We start from the raw sequence: 20687 nt of genomic DNA on the forward strand, positions 1-20687 counted from the left end.
GAATCAGGTTAGTTACAACTGGGGTTGGATTGCAAACCAGAGGTTAGCTCTCCAGGTACAGGGTTTGAGAGTATGGTTACATGCACACAATAATGCAGTTTATTGTGGATATAATAGTTTGATAAAAAGGTTTACATGCTTTGCAAGAGGAACGATTTCCCTAATAATCGTGTTTACATGGACACATCTGAAATCAGGCTACCTGATGGCACTCTGATCAATGCAGAAAATTGCCAATCGAAATAAACGTTCTACCACAGCGACCATGTTATTTTTCGGGAGCATATTTGATTCTGAGTTGAGGCGTAAAATGTGTGCGTGAACTACTTCTAGGCGCACACATGGTTCCGAACTCACTTCACTCGCACTAAAGAGAGCAGCTCGCTCGGCTGGCACTGGCACATGCGCTGATCAAATGCACAGCGGTTACGCCGACGTAAGGTGTTTACATGTACAAAAATTCCTAAAGATGATTCAGAACCAGGTATTTTAATCGGCATGTGCTTACTTTGATTTTGACCGTGCATCGATTTTTAAGATGAGCAGTGTAAGGTGTTTATGCAATAGTCCTATAATCTGCCAACTGCCTTAATCAGTTTTAATATCGAATTATTACTGTGCACGGAAACATACTCATCGATGGTCAGTTCTTGCATCCGTAGCTAAGCTGCGGTTACATTTTCTCAAACCCCATCCTTCAGCTGTTTACCGAAACAAGTGGCGGGGTGGCCGCTTTGTTGTTTTTGAAATCCCAGATTTTCATTTTAAAAAGTGTTAGGCCGAGTTAGGATAGCTCTTAGTATCATGAAACAGACAAACTATCAGCAACGTCCCATATTCCATGATCTTAAAATGGATTGCGAAGCAGTCCCAAGTCCTTTCTTGGGTTCTGGACAGTGACACAAAAACATGCACAAGTCTCTGTATGTCTCGTTCATTCAGATAATCACTCGCATGGCATGGTTCTCAAAGCTAAAGAGTGGGTGCAGTCAAAGCAAAACCAATATTTTCTTAGTATTCAACAGGGGACAGTTTAAATGGCCTAGTCTCTAGCCACAACAGTGATTGGCAGCATTTAGAGAAACCTCAACAGAACCATTCAGCCTCCGTATCTGTGGATTTTAGTCAGATAATGGTCTTTTCTCAAGGGAGACATCTGTTGGTAATGAATTGCTTGTCATAGGCTCTCTCTCTATCTCTCTCTGTGCTGCTAAGGCTCGGATGATACCAATATCGCGATGCTCATTAGTAATTGTTGCGAGGAAACAAAACACGAAGCGGATTAACTTCTTTCGGGAAACAGCCCTAATGTTGGAAACACACATTATGTTGTCATTGGGTCACATTTTATTTATTTTCCAACCTATAGCACACTTTCTTACAGCAGGTTTTTAAAGGACCAAAGAGTTTGGTCTGCTTTGTGTTTTCATTTTTTGCCATGGAAAAAGTATTGCTGTGAAACGTCAAGAGGTGTGACAGATGTGAAAAGGTGATTTCCACGTCCGTTCTCTTTTTTTCCACGAGCTCTTCACTGGTCCCCGGCCCCATTCCCTCCATGTAGCAACTGTTTTGTACAGTCTGTATTTTGTGGCCTGACGTGAGAGGCTATCGGGTATCAAGTAATGCTCTATTTTAAGCAAGCCACAGGAATTCCCGAATACAAATGCATTCTTCAAAGGATTAGTTAAAAATGCAATTAACGTCATACTGATGCTGCTCAGAACAGCTGGTCCAACTTTCACACAAGACACTGATATAGATAGCCTTGGTTTCCCCTGTGCTTGCATTAACTTCTCAGAACTGAGCCTGGGTGTGCAGGCAAGGGTGGCAGCAGATTTGTCCTCTGTGTAATTTCAGTGAAGAGTAACTCCACACAGATGCTGTTAATTGTCTGAGTAAATGGCGGTCGATCATTCTTTTGATTTTCTGCCGAGGAGGGTGAGGTTCAGAGAAGGCAATATGTCTACTAGGCATGACCTGAGGTCTCAATGATTTGACGTGATCAGTGTTCGCCTTTTTAATGGGCTGCCGAGGCTACATTCGAACAATCCCTATTCAGTTTCTACAATCACTTGAGTGGTCATTGAACCTGTTTTTCTGTGACCCTTCTAAAGCTTTTGGCGCTTGCTCCTGCTCGCTTTCTTGTGAAGTCGGCCAGACATAGGCTAGAACACTTCTAGCCAGCACCCAGCCTCAAGTGGCAACCCAAAAAGAATCAGCCACTACCCATCAATGGGTCCCAACCAAGCATTTGGGAAACAATTCTGACATGGCTAGGATAATGTATCAGTTAAGTGTATGACATTCCACTATAATTGAGAATTTCAAGAAGCATTTCTCTACGGCTGGCCATGCTTTCCACCTGGCTACCCCTACCCCGGTGTGTCAAATCAGAGGGCCTGTTGTCCGGACCTCTGGCAGTCTCTATGGGGTGCCACAGGGTTCAATCCTCGGGCCGACTCTCTTCTCTGTATACATCAATGATGTTGCTCTTGATGCTGGTGATTCTCTGATACACCTCTACGCAGACGACACCATTCTGTATACTTCTGGCCCCTCTTTGGACACTGTGTTAACTAACCTCCAGACGAGCTTCAATGCCATACAACTCTCCTTCCGTGGCCTCCAACTGCTCTTAAACGCAAGTAAAACTAAATGCATGCTATTCAATCGATCACTGCCTGCACCTGCTCGCCCGTCCAGCATCAAAACTCTGGACGGCTCTGACTTAGAATACGTGGACAACTACAAATACCTAGGTGTCTGGTTAGACTGTAAACTCTCCTTCCAGACTCGCATTAAGCATCTCCAATCCAAAATTAAATCTAGAATCGGCTTCCTATATCGCAACAAAGCATCCTTCACTCATGCTGCCAAACATACCCTCGTAAAACTGACCATCCTACCGATCCTCGACTTCGGTGATATCATCTATAAAATAGCCTCCAACACTACTCAACAAACTGGATGCAGTCTATCACAGTGCCACCCGTTTTGTCACCAAAGCACCATATACTACCCACCATTGCGACCTATACGCTCTCGTTGGTTGGCCCTCGCTTCATACTCGTCGCCAAACCCACTGGCTCCAGGTCATCTACAAGTCTCTGCTAGGTAAAGCCCCGCCTTAATCTCAGCTCACTGGTCACCATAGCAGCACCCACTCGTAGCACGTTCTCCAGCAGGTATATCTCACTGGTCATCCCCAAAGCCAACACCTGCTTTGGCTTTCTTTCCTTCCAGTTCTCTGCTGCCAATGACTGGAGCGAATTGCAAAAATCACTGAAGCTGGAGACAAATGTCCATCTCTAACAATCAGCTGTCAGAGCAGCTTACCGATCACTGTACCTGTACACAGCCAATCCGAACTTGTTCTCAACTGGCCTACCCTGTTAAATAAAGGTGAAAAAATAAAAAGTGAAATAAACAATACAAATTTACAGTAAACATTACAGTCACAGAAGTTCCAAAAGAATAAAGACATTTCAAATGTCATTGTCTATATCCAATGATATGTGTTGTATACAATGATACATATGTGTTGTAAGGATGTGCAAAAGGGAAAATAAATAAACAAATATGGGTATTTGTGGTGTTTTTTACAATGGTGCCCTTTTCTTGTAGCAACAGGTCACATCTTGCAGCTGTGATGGCATGCTGAGGTATTTCACCCAGTAGATATGGGAGTTTATCAAAATTGGGTTTGTTTTTGAGTTCTTTGTGGATCTGTGTAATCTGAGGGAAATATGTGTCTCTAATATGGTCAAACATTTGGCAGGAGGTTAGGAAGTGCAGCTCAGTTTCCACCTCATTTTGTGGGCAGTGTGCACACAGCCTGTCTTCTCTTGAGAGCCAGGTCTGCCTGCGGCAGCCTTTCTCAATAGCAGGGCTGTGCTCACTGAGTCTGTACATTGTCAAAGCTTTCCTTCAGTTTGGGTCAGTCACAGTGGTCAGGTATTCTGCCACTGTATACTCTCTGTTTAGGGCCAAATAGCATTTGAGTTTGCTTTCTCTTTTTTTTTTGTTAATTCTTTCCAATGTGTGAAGTAATTATCTTTTTTTTTCTCATTATTTGGTTGGGTCTAATTGTGTTGCTGTCCTGGGGCTCTGTGGGGTCTGTTTGTGTTTGTGAACAGAGCCCCAGGACCAGCTTGCTTAGGGGACTCTTCTGCAGGTTCATCTCTCTGTAGGTGATGGCTTTGTTATGTAAGGTTTGGGAATCGTTTCTTTATATGCGGTTGTTGAATTTAACGGCTCTTTTCTGGATTTTGATAATTAGCGGGTATCGGCCTAATTCTGCTTTGTATGCGTATTTGGTGTTTTACGTTGTACACTGAGGATATTTTTGCAGAATTCTACATGCAGAGTCTCAATTTGGTGTTTGTCCCATTTTGTGAATTCTTGGTTGGTGAGCGGACCCCATACCGCCACAACCATAAAGGACAATGGGTTCTGTAACTGATTCAAGTATTTTTAAGCCAGATCCTAGTTGGTATGTTCCTTTTGATGGTATAGAAGGCCCTTCTTGTCTTGTCTCTCAGATATTTCACACAGCTTTGTGGAAGTTAGCTGTGGCGCTGATGTTTATGCCGAGGTATGTATAGTTTTTTGGTGTGCTCTAGGGCAACGGTGTCTAGATGGAATTTGTATTTGTGGTCCTGGCGAACTGACCTTTTTTGGAACACTTTTTGTCTTACTGAAATTTTCTGTCAGGGCTCAGGTCTGACAGACTGTGCAGAAGATCTAGGTGCTGCTGTAGGTCCTCCGTGGTTGGTGACAGAAGCACCAGATCGTCCGCAAACAAGACATTTGACTTCAGATTCTAGTAGGGTGAGGCCGGGTGCTACAGACTGTTCTAGTGCCCTTGCCAATTCGTTTATATATATATGTGTCTGTGTTGAAGAGGGTGGGGCTTAAGCTACATCCCTGTCTCACCCCACGGCCCTGTGGAAAGAAATGTTTTTTGCCCATTTTAACTTGTTGTTTGTGTACATGGATTTTATATTGTCGTATGTTTTTTCCCCAACACAACTTTCCATCAATTTGTATAGCAGACCCTTATGCCAAATTGAGTCGAAGGCTTTTTAATTTTTTTTAATCAACAAAGTGTGAGAAGACTATGTTTTGTTTGTCAATTAGGGGGTGCAGGGTGAATACGTGGTCTGTCGTACGGTAATTTGGTAAAAAGCCAATTTGACATTTGCTCAGTACATTGTTTTTACTGAGGAAATGTACGAGTCTGCTGTTAATTATAAGGCAGAGGATTTTCCTAGGTTGCTGGTGAAGCATATCCCGCGGTAGTTATTGGGGTCAAATTTACTTCCTTTTGGATTTGGGTGATCAGTCCTTTGTTCCAAATATATTGGGGAAGATCCCAGAGCTAAGGATGATGTTAAAGATTTTAACTATAGCCAATTGGAATTTGTTGTCTCTATTTAATAATTTCATTGAGGATACCATCAACACCACAGGCCTTTTTGGGTTGGAGGGTTTGCATTTTGTCTTGTAGTTCATTCAATGTAATTGGAGAATCCAGTGGGTTCTGGTGGTCTTTGATTCTTAGTTTATAGGGATCTTATAGTTATAGGAATCTTAGTTGATTCTAAGATTTGTATTTGATCATGTATATGTTTTTGCTCTTTGTTATAGGGCCAAACAGATTGGGGAAGTGGTTTACCCATACATCTGTGTTTTGGATAGATAACTCTGTGTTTGTTTAGTGTTTTCCAATTTTCCCAGAAGTGGTTAGTCTATGGATTCTACAATTATATTGAGCTGATTTCTGATGTGCTGTTCCTTCTTTTTCCGTTGTCTATTTCTGTATTGTTTTAGTCATTCGTAGGCTTAGGTTTTCTGGGTCTCTATGTTTTTGGTTGGATAGGTTTCTCAATTTCTTTCTTAGATTTTTGCATTCTTCATCAAACAGTTTGTCATTATAAATGTTCTTTTGTTTTCTTATTTCACAGACTTTAACCTGGACCTAACCAAAAAAGGTCTTGTTTAGTCTACTTAACACAGTGGTGACAAAGCCCTCGTTTTATCTGAGCAGGAACATGAAATCAAATCAAATAAATGTTATTTGCCACATGGGCCAAATAGAACAAGTGCAGACTTTACCGTGAAGTGCTTACTTACAAGCCCTTAACCAACAGTGCAGTTCAAGAAGAACATTTTTACGAAGTAGGATAAAATAAAAAGTAATAATAAAAAGTAACACAATAAGAATAACAATTACAAGGCTATATACAGGGGGAACCGCTACCGAGTCAGTGTGCAGGGGTACAGGCTAGTTGAGGTAATCTGTACATGTAGGTGGGGGTGAAGTGACTATGCATAGGTAACAAACAAACAGCGAGTAGCAGCAGTGTACAAGAGGGGGGGTTCAATGTAAATTGTCTGGTGGCGATTTTTATGAATTGTTCAGCAGTCTAATGGCTTCGGAGTAGAAGCTGTTGAGGAGCCTTTTGGTGCTAGACTTGGCTCCTGACAGGGCTGGTTTAACGGAGTCAGGTTTGTAGGCCTCCTTGCTCGCACATACTTTTTCAGTTCTGCCCACAAATTTTCTATAGGATTGAGGTCAGGGCTTTGTGATGGCCACTCCAATACCTTGACTTTCTAGTCCTTAACAATACCTTGACTTTCTAGTCCTTAAGCCCTTTTGCCACAACTTTGGAAGTATGCTTGTGGGTCATTGTCCATTTGGAAGACCCATTTGTGACCAAGCTTCAACTTCCTGACTGATGTCTTGAGATGTTGCTTCAATATATCCACTTAATTTTCCTTTCTCATGATGACATCTATTTTGTGAAGTCCTTTCTGCAGCAAAGCACCCCCACAACACGATGCTGCCACCCGTGTGCTTCACGGTTGGGATGATGTTCTTTGGCTTGCAAGCCTCCTCCTTTTTCCTCCAAACATAACGATGGTCATTATGGCCAAACAGTTCTTTTTTTGTTTCATTAGACCAGAGGACATTTCTCCGAAAAGTACGATCTTTGTCCCCATGTGCAGTTGCACACTGTAGTCTGGCTTTTTTTATGGTGGTTTTGGAGCAGTGGCTTCTTCCTTGCTGAGCAGCATTTCAGGTTATGCTGATATTGGACTCGTTTTACTGTGGATATAGATACTTTTCTAACTGTTTCCTCCAGCATCTTCACAGGGTCCTTTGGTGCTGTTCTGGGATGGATTTGCACTTTTCGCACTAAAGTACTTTCATCTCTAGGAGACAGACCACGTATCCTTCCTGAGCGGTATGACGGCTGCGTGGTCCCATGGTGTTTATACTTGCGTAATATTGTTTGTACAGATGAACGTGGTACCTTCAGGCGTTTGGAAATTGCTCCCAAGGATAAACCAGACTTGGGGAGGTCTACAATTATTTTTCTGAAGTCTTGGCTGATTTCTTTTGATTTTCCCATGATGTCAAGCAAAGAGGCACTGAGTTTGAAGGTAGGCCTTGAAATACATCCACAGGTACACCTCCAATTGACTCAAATTAAATCAATTAGCCTAACAGAAGCTTCTAAAGCCATGACATAATTTTCCAAGCTGTTTAAAGGCACAGTCAACTTAGTGTATGTAAACGTCTGACCCACTGGAATTTTGATACAGTGAAATAATCTGTCTAAACAATTGTTGGAAAAATTGCTTGTCATGCGCAAAGTCGATGTCCTAACCGACTTGCCAAAACTATAGATTGTTAACAAGAAATTTGTGGAGTGGTTGAAACACTGAGGTTGGAGTCATTTAAAACTTGTTTATGTAAACTTTCGACTTCAACTGTGGGTCCTGGATGGCAGGAACCTTGGCCCCAGTAATGTACTGGGCCGTTTGCACTACCCTCCGTAGCTCCTTATTGTCAGATGCCGAACAGTTGCCATACCAGGCCGTGATGCAACCGGTCAGGATGCTTTCGATGGTGCAGCTGTAGAACCTTTTGAGGATCTGGGGGCTAATGACAAATCTTTTCAGTCTCCTGAATGGGAAAAGGTTTTGTCGTGCCCTCTTCACTAATGTCTTGGTATGTTTGGACCATGATAGTTCCTTGGTGATGTGGACACCAAGGAACTTGAAACTCTCGACCCGCTCCACTACAGCCCCGTCGATGTTAATGGTGGCCTGTTCGGCCCGCCTTTTCAGTAATCATTTAGGTAAGTTACCTTCGCTTCCTTGGGCACAGGGACTATGGTGGTCTACTTTTAACATGTAGGTATTACAGACTCGGTCAGGGAGAGGTTGAAATGTTAATGAAGACACATGATAGTTGGTCCGCGCATGCTTTGAGTACACGTCCTGGTAATCTGTTTGGCCCAGCGGCTTTGTGAATGTTGACCTGTTTAAAGGTCACATCGGCTACCGAGAGCGTTATCACTCAGTCATCCAGAACATCTGGTCCTCTCGTGCATGCTTCAGTGTTGCTTTCCTCGAAGCGAGCATAAAAGGCATTTAGCTCGTCTGGTAGGCTCGCGTCACTGGGCAGCTCGCGTCTGGGTTTCCCTTTGTACTCCGTTATTGTTTTCAAGCTCTGTCAGAGCCGGTGTAGTAGGATTCAATCTTAATCCTGTACTGACGCTTTGCTTGTTTGATGGTTTGTCTGAGGGAATAGCGGGATTTCTTATAAGTGTTCGGGTTAGTCTCCCGCTCCTTGAAAGCGGTAGCTCTAGCCTTTAGCTCGATGCGGATGTTGGTTGTAATCCATGGCTTCTGGTTGGGATATGTACGTACAGTCACTGTGGGGACGACGTCATCGATGCACTTATTGATGAAGACGATGACTGAGGTGGTGTACTCCTCAATGCCATTGGATGAATCCCGGAACATATTCCAGTCTGTGCTAGCAAAACAGTCCTGTAGTGTAGCATCCGCGTCATCTGACCACTTCCGTATTGAGTGAGTCACTGGTACTTCCTACTTTAGTTTTTGCTTGTAAGCAGGAATCAGGAAAATAGAATTATGGTCAGATTTGCCAAATGAAAGGCGGGGGAGAGCTTTGTATGCATCTCTGTGTGTGGAGTAAAGGTGGTCTAGGATTTTTCCCCCCTGGTTGCACATGTGAAATGCTGCTAAAAATGTGGTAAAACTGATTTAAGTTTACTTGCATTAAAGTCCCTGGCCACAAGGAGCGCCGCTTCTGGGTGAGCATTTTTTTCCTTGCTTATGGCCTTATAGAATTGGTTGAGAGTGGTCTTAGTGCCAGCTTTGCTTTGTGGTTGTAAATAGATGGCTACGAATAATACAGATGAGACCTCTCTTGGTAGATAGTGTGATCGACAGCTTATCATAAGGTACTCTACCTCAGACGAGCAATACCTCAAGACTTCTTTAATATTAGACATCGCGCACCAGCTGTTATTGACAAAAAGACACGCATCCCCACCCCTCGTCTTACCAGAGGTAGCGTCTCTGTTCTGCCGGTGCATGGAAAATCCCACCAGCTCTATATTATCCATCTCTTCGTTCAGCCACGTCTCGGTGAAACGTAAGATATTACAGTTTTTAATGTCCCATTGGTAGGATAATCTTAATATTAGGTTAGCGATTTTATTTTCTAACGATTGCACGTTGGCAAGAAGAATGGAAGTCAATGGGAGTAGTTGTCGCCCGTTTATGATTTTTCAACGCCGATACCGATTAATTGGCTATTTAAAATAAAAAATATGTATATTTATTTATTAATTTAAAAATAAATTATATATATTTGTAATAATGACAATTACAACAATACTGAATGAACACTTATTTTAACTTAATGTAATATTTAAATAAAAATCTATTTAGTCTCAAATAAATAATGGAACATGTTCAATTTGATTTAATAAATAATGCAAAAACACAGTGTTGGAGAAGAATGTAGAATTTCAATATGTGCCATGTAAAAAAGTTTAAGTTTAAGTTCTTGCTCAGAACATGAGAACATATGAAAGCTGGTGGTTCCTTTTAACATGAGTCTATAATATTCCCAGTTAGGAAGTTTTAGGTTGTAGTTATTATAGGAATTATATAACTATTTCTCTCTCTACCATTTGAATTTCATATACCTTTTGACTATTGGATGTTCTTATAGGCACTTTAGTATTGCCAGCCTAATCTCGGGAGTTGATAGACTTGAAGTCATAAATAGCGCTGTACTTCAAGCATTGCGAAGAGCTGCTGGCAAACGCAGGAAAGTGCTGTTTGAATGAATGCTTACGAGCCTGCTGCTGCCTACCACTGCTCAGTCAGACTGCTCTATCAAATTATAGACTTAATTATAATATAGTAAACACACAGAAATACGAGCCTTAGGTCATTAATGTGGTAAAATCCGGAAACTATCATTTTGAAAGCAAAACGTTTATTCTTTCAGTGAAATACGGAACCGTTCTGTATTTTATTGAATGGGTGGTAACCCTAAGTCTAAATGTTGCTGTTACATTGCACAACCTTCAATGTTATGTCATAATTATGTAAAATTCTGGCAAAGTAATTACAGTCTGTGTTAGGAAGAAATGGTCTTCACACAGTTCGCAACGAGCCAGGTGGCCCAAACTGCTGCATATACCCTGACTCTGTTTGCACAGAATGCAAGAGAAGTGACACAGTTTCCCTAGTTAATATTGCCTGCTAACATGAATTTCTTTTAACTAAATATGCAGGTTTAAAAATATATACTTGTGTATTGATTTTAAGAAAGGCATTGATGTTTATGGTTAGGTACATTGGTGCACCGACAGTGCTTTTGTCACAAATGCGGTTGTTAAATCATCACCCGTTTGGAGAAGTAGGCTGTGATTCGATGATAAATTAACAGGCACCGCATTGATTATTTGCAACGCAGAACAAGCTAGTTAAACTAGTAATATCATCAACCATGTGTAGTGAACTAGTGATTTATGTTAAGATTGATTGTTTTTTTATAAGATAAGTTTAATGCTAGCTAGGAGCTTACCTTGGCTCCTTGCTGCACTCGCGTAACAGGTGGTCAGCTTCCCACGCAGTCTCCTCGTGGAGTGCAATGTAATCGGCCGTAATTACCGATTTGTTATGAAAACATGAAATCGGCCCTAATTAATCGAACGACCTCGAATTAGGAGTTTTTCGCTCGCCTATGGATTCTCAGAAGGATCCCCGATCTGTGTCCCCTTTTCCGGCATCTTTTCCTCACGCAAAAGGTGTGGCTCTGGGCCTGTTCCAGTGAAAGCAGGGTATCCGTCACGCTGGACTTGTTAAAGGAAAAAGTTTCTTCCAGTCCGCGGTGAGTAATCGCTTTTCTGATGTCCAGAAGTTTTTTTTCGGTCATAAGAGACGGTAGCAGCAACATTATGTGCACAATAAGTTACAAAATAAGTTATGCAAAAAAATAGTTGTAAAAATTGCACAGTTGGTTGGGAGAATGTAAAACGTCAGCCATGTTCTTCGTCGCCATCTTTTCAAAGGCTTATTGGCTACGTCAAACCCACACTTTTTCTTGATCAGGTCATTTGGTGAGGAAAAAACCTGATCTGTGTATCATTAGCTCATTAGCAGTTAGGCTAGTACCAGTCGTTGATGTCGGCCACCTAGCCCTTGGCTCCAGTTAGTCGCCACGTTGGCCATGTGTATTTTCCCCCTAAACCTCCATGATGACAGTGTCATTCTAGCTACTGCCTTATCACTCTTTTATGCAAGCCAGCTGATCCTGCTCACATCATCATGTTCCGCTAGCAGGCCCTTCCCTAAGCCCACCATGTATGTCAGTGAAATGGGCCCTATTTTTGTCTTGGGTTCATATGGATTCTCAAATCCCTGTCACAGCCATAAGATTGGCGAGGTTAGAGCTGGATCTTGCTACTCTGCTATTGTTTTGTATTGACTTTCTCCCGCTGTTGGGTCAGGGGGTCACTTGCTCACTCTCTCTCTCTCTCATGCTCGCTCTCGTGCTGTCGCTCTGTCTCGCACTTTCTCGCTCACTCTCACCATAATCTCTAACATTACGCAACAAGCTCTCACTGACAACATGGTATACTGTTTCCTGTTCATATTTAGAGCCTTCAGATTAGACACGTTGTTGGGTGGACTCACTGTGAAAGAATGTGTTTACTTGTGTTTGACACGGTCTCTCTATAGTGTACCATGCCTACTTTTGTCTCTCTATGCGATAGTTTTTATTTAATTGAAATGTTTTTTTTTTTGCGTCTTCATCTTTTGGCAACCAGGGTAGGCTATAGCCTTTCAACAGCAGCGCAGACAAAAGCCCAAGGCTGAATTGGTGAGTGGTGCCATTGTTAAGTAATTTTGGCCTCTTTGTGTGTGTGTGTGTGTGTGTGTGTGTGTGTGTGTGTGTGTGTGTGTGTGTGAGAGAGTGGCACTGTTGGCACTGACAGCTGTCCTCTCCAGTGAAGGCCCATCTGATTCTCCCAGTCAGTCCAGTAGTACTCAGTACCAGAGCTCACTGGTACTACAGAGAAACTTCTCTCTCCTTCTCTGTGTTCCATTTTTCCAAAGAGAGGCTGTGTCCTAAAGTGTGAACGAACAGATCGTCATCGCAGAATAAATACCTCTGTTTAGGAAACAACTTCAGATTATGGCTCTCGCTAATGCAAACACTGACAGAAAATATATATATATATATATATATGTATGTATATGTACTGACAGTTTCATGTGCTCAGTTTGTTTGAGTCCTCGTGTTTTCCTTTCGCGTTTGTGTCGAGCTGACGAGCGTAGTGGGACGACAAAAGGCAGATGGCGTGAAAAGGCTTCACAAATGGCTTATCAAACTGGTGCCGTATCCTGCTATTGGGGGACAACAGGAACTAGGATTGTGCTGAAACCAGTGGAAGAATGTGGACTCTGTGATCCCCGTCATCTAAAAATACTTACCATTTTAGCCCGGCTGTGCTTTTCTATTCACACCCTGCATTTTTAAACACCACAACCACACACTGTATTCACTAACACACACACACACACACACACACAGAGCTCAAGTCATTTTCAGCCTAATTAGATTTGTTTGAGAGAACAACAACTGGCGTTTATAAAAACAGCTCTCCTCTTGAACGCACCCCTCCTCCACGCCTAGGCTGCCTAGTGCCGTTGGATCAGCACGTTTATGGGGAATTGATGTAATTGCTGTCAGTCCAGGACAGGAGGCGGATGTTTGCGCAAGCACTGAAGATACATACTTGTTTCTCCAGATCTGGTGTCTCGGGTTGCCCAAACAGTGCTCGCTGGTGCTTTTAATAGGCAGAGACTGGTTCGGCCATCATTCTTTGAAATTCAACACTTCCCCTTCCATACCGCCGGCTAGGTTCCGTCAACTATAATAAGACGTGGAACGGATGGCAGCCCAAGCCTGTGAAGGGAAGGGAAGGCAAAACAAAGGAAGACCATAAGACGTGATGCACAGAGGAAAACTGAGGCTTTTCTTTCCCCACTTTTTGTGAGTTGTCACAAGTTTTGATGGCTTCTCCTATCGTCCTCATCGGCTCAAGGCTACACATATTCATCCCTCAGAAACAAGGTGTGCCCTGCCAACATGTATTTTGAAGTTGGTTAAATATACCGTTTTTAATATGACGGAGGCCCACGAATGAATCTGGCTGCTACAGAACCTAGTATCTCATGCTGAGCGGACTCTCTGAATTCCCGCCGAAATAGGAGGAAGAACTGACGGTGAATCTTGCATTTCTAAGCTCTTGCCCTGAAGAAATGTTTTGGTACTTCCAACTACCAGCTGGATTGTGGTCATAAAGAGACAGCTCTAGGTATTTTCCTGTGGCACAGACCTACTAGTGTCTCTCGGGAACCGTTAGGTAATATGGTTGCTGTGCTGTTAGGAAGCTGGTGAGCAGGGGGTCATCTTGGCATTCGGCTGCATTCTCAAGTTAGCGGGCCCTCAACAACAGCAGGTCTGTCTCTTTACATAACCTTCTATGAGAGCTGAGGAATGCAAACTGGAAAGGGCATATCCACACCCCTCACTCTCTCTCGCACACACACACACACACACACACACACACACACACACACACACACACACACACACACACACACACACACACACACACACACACACACACACACACACACACACACACACACACACACACACACACAGAGAGAGAGAGAGTCCTTATCTCCCTAGTGGCTGCTGGTAGGCTGGGGCTCCCTGACCCTAGCAGTCAGTCACTGTGGTGTTTGGTGTGTGTGTGTAGGACAGCAGACAGACGGGCAGAGTTTTGAGGCTCGTGACACTGCAGCAGCTGCTGCCCAGCATTAAGAAGTTCTTGCTCTGTTAAAGGACAATCACAGGGACAGAGGAGTGCTACCACTACTTCCACTGCCTACTGCTACTCTTACTTCAAGAGCCTCTCCCAGGACAAGGACAGTGGACACACACTGAGTATTTATGTTCTAGTAATTAGCCTAACTACTGCTAGTACTACTACTACTCCCACTACTACTCTTGCGATTTCTACTATTGGGACAATCCATAGGAAGATAATCCCATTGGATCAGAGGGTGTGGATCTGTGTGTGCGTTTGTACGGAGGCATCCTGTCCTGTCTGGCGCGAGGATGAGGATGAAGGAGCTGTCGTTGCGTCAGGACCCTGACCTGAGGAAGGAGCTGGCTCTGCTGGCCCGCGGATGTGACTTCGTTCTGCCATCACGCTTCAAGAAGAGGCTCCGAGCCTTCCACGCTGAGCAAGGACAGGCAGGTGGTCCACTCCCAATAGAAGACTGTGTTTTCATCCTCTCTAATGTTTGTCTGTATAAATGATTGTGTCGGCTAAGCCTTCCGGCAAGGACAGACCTGCGGTCCTACTGTAGCCTATAAGGTCCATCTGTCTGTTTCCATTGATCTACTATGTCCATCAGCAGTAGCCAAACTGAGAATGTAAAAGCTTTCCAAAAGGACAGGTCCTATATTTTAGCAGTCTAGGACAAACATTACATGTTTTGTGGCTTCTAACAAGGACATGCATGTTGTCCATCCATGTTGTCCGTTGCGGTCTGTTACTCTTGGGGTTAGATTTTACGTTTTGGATTGTGGCAAGGGAAGACTGGGTTAGGGGCTGGAAATTGATGTTTCTTTTGTTCTGTAGGTCATGGTTGGATTCCGATGTCAAGCATACCACTTAGCACGCACCAATACATAGCTTTATTATAGGGTGGTACGCTAGTATGGATATTGGAACAGAGGCCATGTCACATTTTTCTGGCTGTAGTCCCATCATATCTCACAAACTCCGATTTGTAGATGCATTGTGGGTAATGTAGTTGATGTAGCCAGCAGTAGCTGTGCTTGTAGTTGGAGGTGTGAACATTTAAACATTTAAATGAAATTGGGACATTAACGTTAAGAAGAAATATATATTCTACAAAATGAAAATCAGTTATCAAAACTACCACTAACAGGTCCCGATCATAAAGGGAAAAATGATGCTGCAATGTTAGTAGAAGATATGCGTCTTTCTAATTATTTGCCATGGATATAAAGCGCTCCGCACACCATCGTTAAGTTGGAAAAATGGCAGAGAATGGCAAGCAACCTGCAGCGAATAGCCTGCTCTGGCCCGAGTCAGCACAGCATCGAGTCTGCTTCTGCGCTGTGTTTTTTTGTTGTTGTTAATAGATGACCTAACTTTACAAAGTAACGATTGGTGCGTTGGAAACATGCTGAAGTATGGACTGACTGCTGGGAACATGCCTACAACTTAGATGCCTACAACGGTAGAGTATGCACACAGCAGAACACAACAGCAAGTGGCCACTCGATAAAGGGCTTAGTTTGGTTGTTTGGTTTGACTCAAACTTTGACTCTTTGACTCAAACTTTGACTCAAACTGTTTGGTTTGAGATTCAGCCTATGACTGTGGTAGGTAGAATTTCATTGCCCCTTAACGGTCATATGCAATAGGACCATATTCTGCATTGTGGAATTGTATACGTTTTTCTCACACTAAAAAGATAAATGACAGTTTTAACGTTAAGTAAAATTGTCAATTTGTCACATCCCTAATTGTATTCATTCCAGTAGGTCTGTGTGTAAACGGCTTCCAGTTAGATCTTAGGCAACCTGTCTATACTATGGCACAGGTGAGCCATAATTTGCTAAACTAGGCCAGGCTGTGTTATCTTGCTTAAACTGATAGTTCGAGATTTTGGCAATTAACGCGAGCTGATCTCTTCGTCATTGCGCTAGTTAGCAATCGCTCTCAAACTATCCATTTAAACCAAGAAACCCCACACAGAGAAACAAAATATTTTCTACGGGAGACCTGGCCCAAGAAGACCGATCCAAAGCTTTGCCACAGTTTGGTTTTAGGCTGTTTTTAAGGATACTGTTGTTGTAAATGTTGTCCCAGGACACGATAAACTTAAATTCAGGTTAGGGGTGAGCCCCAAGTTGAGGTGCCCTTGTGCACTGTGTTTAGTTTGACCGCCCATGTGGTTCTTGTGAATGTGTGGAATATCGCAAGGATTAGCGGTTGTGCTTAGGGGAGCTCTCCTGGTGGAGAGAGAGTGGGAGTAAGATCAGGTGGAGTTGGTGAGTGAGGGGGGGGGGGGGCAGTCTGACAGTTGAGTGGGGCAGCAGGAGTAATCTGTCCTTTTATAGCCATAGCTGACACCCGTGCGCAGAGGGGAGCAAGAGAAGATCAACAGCATTTATCCATGCCTGCTCTGAGCAGAATACCACAGAATATTTCCAAACAGACAACACTGCACACGCCATACAAGGACTCGTGTAGATAGACATTTAAACGTCTAGATCACTGCTCTCTTGGTCATCTGTATTAGTTAGGATAACTGCTGTTTAGATTTAGTTAAACAGCAGTCCTCACTGAGACTTTGACAATAAGGCATGTTGTTACAGAGCCACGTGTAGGGTGAGTTAAAGGCCACTGATTGGGGAAAACAGAATACAACATAACAGGCAACTTTTTGTTTTAGGAGCCCCAAACTTTGTGTTCAGGCATGGACACAGCTAATTTAAAGGACGAGCAGACAGATCCAGAGGTTAAATGTCATGCAAATGGTCTCTGGGAATGATGTACATTTTGACATTCATGTCATTTTAGCAGACAGAGCGATGGCCGTCTGCACTTATCGGTCTGATAACACTCACGGGATAGCTAAAACGAAGTCCAGCTACAATATGCTGTCCTAAGTTAGAAAATATTACCAAGGTAACATCGTCCACTGAATCACATTTTCACCCTCGAGAGTCCGTTAATCTTACCAAAAACTACTGTGTAAACCTGTAGCCAATATTGTCTTTTTATTTTTCATGAGCAAGTCTTCACTATCTAATTCTATATCTAGCTAGGGTGTTTTGTGGTGGCAGGATAAGTTTACGGAATGTGCATGAAAATTTGCGAGCTAACGCGTTGCTGGCTGAACCAGTCTCCAGTCAATCCGTATCAAAGGAAAGGCAGGGATGCTTGCGCCAGTTCACACACTCCACGCTAAATACTCCCTCTAGCTAACTAGTCAGTGTGGTGAAGTTCTAACTAACGCACAAATTAGTTTTCATGGTATCTGCTCTGCTGTGAATAGTGCACCGGATTTTACACTATAGCTGACTTTTCTCTGCAACTTTTATTGCGTTAGCCAAATGTTACACGGTAGCAAGGCACACTGCCAGCTGTCAGTCAACTTCATCAACAAGCTCGCAAACTAAGTGCACTATTTTTGACCAGAGCCCTATGACCAAAAGTAGTGCACTGTGTAGGGAAGAGCATGCCATGTTTTGTTCTCCCCTTCAGACTCACTTCAGCCCATAGAAGACGAATGAGCATCTTAGCCATATTGAGTGTACCTGTGAAGTATCTATCAGACCCTTGTCTGACTCATCGACTGTAGAAGTAGGGAGGATTTCTACCTGTTGATTAGGATATCCTATTAGTATGTGTGCTATGCATGATGGGTCTATGAAAATCGTAATGGGGTGTATGGGATCAAATTGAACATGACCGGCATACTAGGGTTAATGTCATAACAGGCTAGTTATCATCAAGGTTATATAGCTTCTTATAAACTGGGTCGGTTCGAGCCCTGAATGCTGATTGGTTGACAGCATATGAGCCGGGTGTGAGACAACATGTATTTTTACTTATCTAATTGCTTATCTAAAAATGATGCTGCAATGTTAGTAGAAGATATGCGTCTTTCTAATTATTTGCCATGGATATAAAGCGCTCCGCACACCATCGTTAAGTTGGAAAAATGGCAGAGAATGGCAAGCAACCTGCAGCGAATAGCCTGCTCTGCCCCGAGTCAGCACAGCATCGAGTCTGCTTCTGCGCTGTGTTTTTTTTAATAGATGACCTAACTTTACAAAGTAACGATTGGTGCGTTGGAAAATATGCTGAAGTATGGACTGACTGCTGGGAACATGCCTACAACTTCATCAGCAAGCTGTCAAACTATCGTCAATAAGCTACACGGTGTTTATCAGTGCAGTGCCCAACATCCTTAGCTAGCTAGAATTCTACCCCTAGTGTTTGTCAGTGAAGATAGCTAGCAGCAGGCAGGCTACCACAAGCTAAATCAGCTGATGGAATCACTGGGGACCAATATAGTTGCACATATTTTGTGCAGGAGTAAAGATGTTTTGTTTTTACGACTTTCTCACTGCCTATCAGAGTATGCACACAGCAGAACACAACAGCAAGTGGCCACTCGATAAAGGGCATGACAGGTATACTAGGGTTAATATCATACAGGCTAGTTATCATCAAGGTTATTATTATAAACTGTGTGGTTTGAGCCCTGAATGCTGATTGGCGACAGCCGTGGTATATCAGACCGTATACCACGGGTATGAGACAACATGTATTTTTACTTATCTAATTGCGTTGGTAACCAGTTTATAATAGCAATAAGGCACCTCGGGGGTTTGTGGTATATGGCCAATATACCACGGCTAAAGGATGTATCCAGGCACTCAGCGTTGCGTCGTGCTGAATAACAGTTCTTAGCCGTGGTATATACCACACCTCCTCGTGCATTATTGCTTAAATGACACACACAGCTCAGCCATTATGAGCCTAGGAGCAGACAACTCTGTCATTCTGTCTTCGGTGGAAACACTGTAGGGACAAACACACACACACACACACACGCACAGCTGTGCCCAAGCTCTGACATACTTTGGGTTTTATGTTACTGGGGTTGCAGCAGGCACTTTGGAATAACATTCAGGTTTTAGGAGGATTGATCTCCACAGATTCAGAGAGTAGAAAAATGGTGGGTCTAGGTTATACTCTATGACATAAGCAAAGCACCAATCCCTTGAACAATGCTGAACGTTAAAAGTTTGCTGATGACACTCTCACTCACTCAATTCACAGGGCTTTATTTTGCAGGGGAAATGTGTTTACATTTCAAAAGCAAGTGAAATAGATAAACTAATGTGAAATAAGCAATTTGAAATCAACAGTAAACATTACACTCACACACATGCCTGCTATGAACTGCTGTTCTTCTCTAATCAGGGGTCTGGCATTCAGGCCCAGCAAAGATGGCTCTTGTCCTATCTCTCTGGGTGGCTGTCTCCTGACTTTGCTTTCCGAGACATGCTGGTTATCTCTGGTTGCCAGATTACACTCGTACACGAGCAGAACAAAACACAAACACACACACCTACATTCGAGCTCTCTGATCTCTTGTTTTACTCTGCTATTAGGCCTAGTTAACTACTTGTTGTTTACAAACTGATAACGTTTGCCAATTTGTTATGTCAGGGATGTTTAGAATAGGCCAGTCTGTCTTGTCCGTTTTTCCTTTAGCTAGATAATAGATAACGTAGATCATCTCTATTTTTGCCAAAGTAACAGGCTACTTTCTCCTTGTTGATTACCTTCTTAACCTTTAAAATCTATAGTTTTCTGTTTGAATGACTGAAATGTTACAAATCCCATTAATATGGATTTTGCCATCTTCACTTCTGTCTTGGGCTTTGCTTCTTGTATTGTTCATTAATTGGGCTAGTCTATATAAATGTCAGACAAGCAATACCTACCTACTGCTTTAGTTGGGCTACAAACTTAGGTCTACTAATATCTACCAGTACTTACTTACCTGTCTGGTCATCAACTCCGGTCTACCATGACCTATCTACCTCTCTAGTAGGGCAGGGAATTGCCAGGGGCCTCACGTTACGATATTATCACGATACTTAGGTGCCCGAAACTATATGTATTGTGATTCTATATGTATATGCGATTCGATACTGAGATTTTGTGGTTCAATGTTCCAAACATATTGTTCACTGTATGTCTGCTACAGAGGGACAAGAGAGCCATGAGAAAACAGCAAGTTTTAATTAGTCATAGAATTAAATGTGTTGAACACAAATTGACTCCCTGTTTTAGAAGATGGAGATTCAGCCAACTAGCGCAAATATAATATTACGATATGATATCGTCAAATAATATTTTGATGATTGAACTGTTGACCCCCCCCATTTTTATAAAATAGATTTTTTTTTAAAGAACACTATGTTGATTACTTAAGTATTCACACCCCTGAGTCAATACATGTTAGAATCACCTTTGGCAGCGATTACAGCTGTGAGTCTTTCTGGGTAAGTCTCTCTAAGAGCTTTGCACACCTGGATTGTACAATATTTGCACATTATTCTTTAAAAAACCTCTGTCAAGTTGGTTGTTGATCATTGCTAGACAGCCATTTTCAAGTCTTGCCATAGATTTTCAAGC

The 20687-nt window shown here is 42.7% G+C and overlaps 1 protein-coding gene across 4 annotated transcripts in view; it reads left to right on the top strand.

The window, feature by feature from the left end:
• The window catches only part of ppp2r3b (protein phosphatase 2, regulatory subunit B'', beta), a 55421-nt gene that overhangs the window by 7801 nt on the left and 26933 nt on the right, over positions 1-20687 (top strand). Inside the window, exon 1 of one of the 4 annotated variants that reach the window (XM_055870974.1) lies at positions 14113-14677. The exons of the other annotated variants lie outside the window; for them this stretch is intronic. Within the exon in view, the coding sequence (XP_055726949.1) occupies positions 14540-14677 (138 nt within the window). The 5' untranslated portion in view covers positions 14113-14539. Of the gene's footprint in view, positions 1-14112; positions 14678-20687 lie in introns of those variants that run through there. 4 annotated transcript variants of the gene reach the window in all.

This window comes from Salvelinus fontinalis, chromosome 19, assembly GCF_029448725.1.
Source record: "Salvelinus fontinalis isolate EN_2023a chromosome 19, ASM2944872v1, whole genome shotgun sequence".
Classification (NCBI taxonomy): Eukaryota; Metazoa; Chordata; class Actinopteri; order Salmoniformes; family Salmonidae; genus Salvelinus; species Salvelinus fontinalis.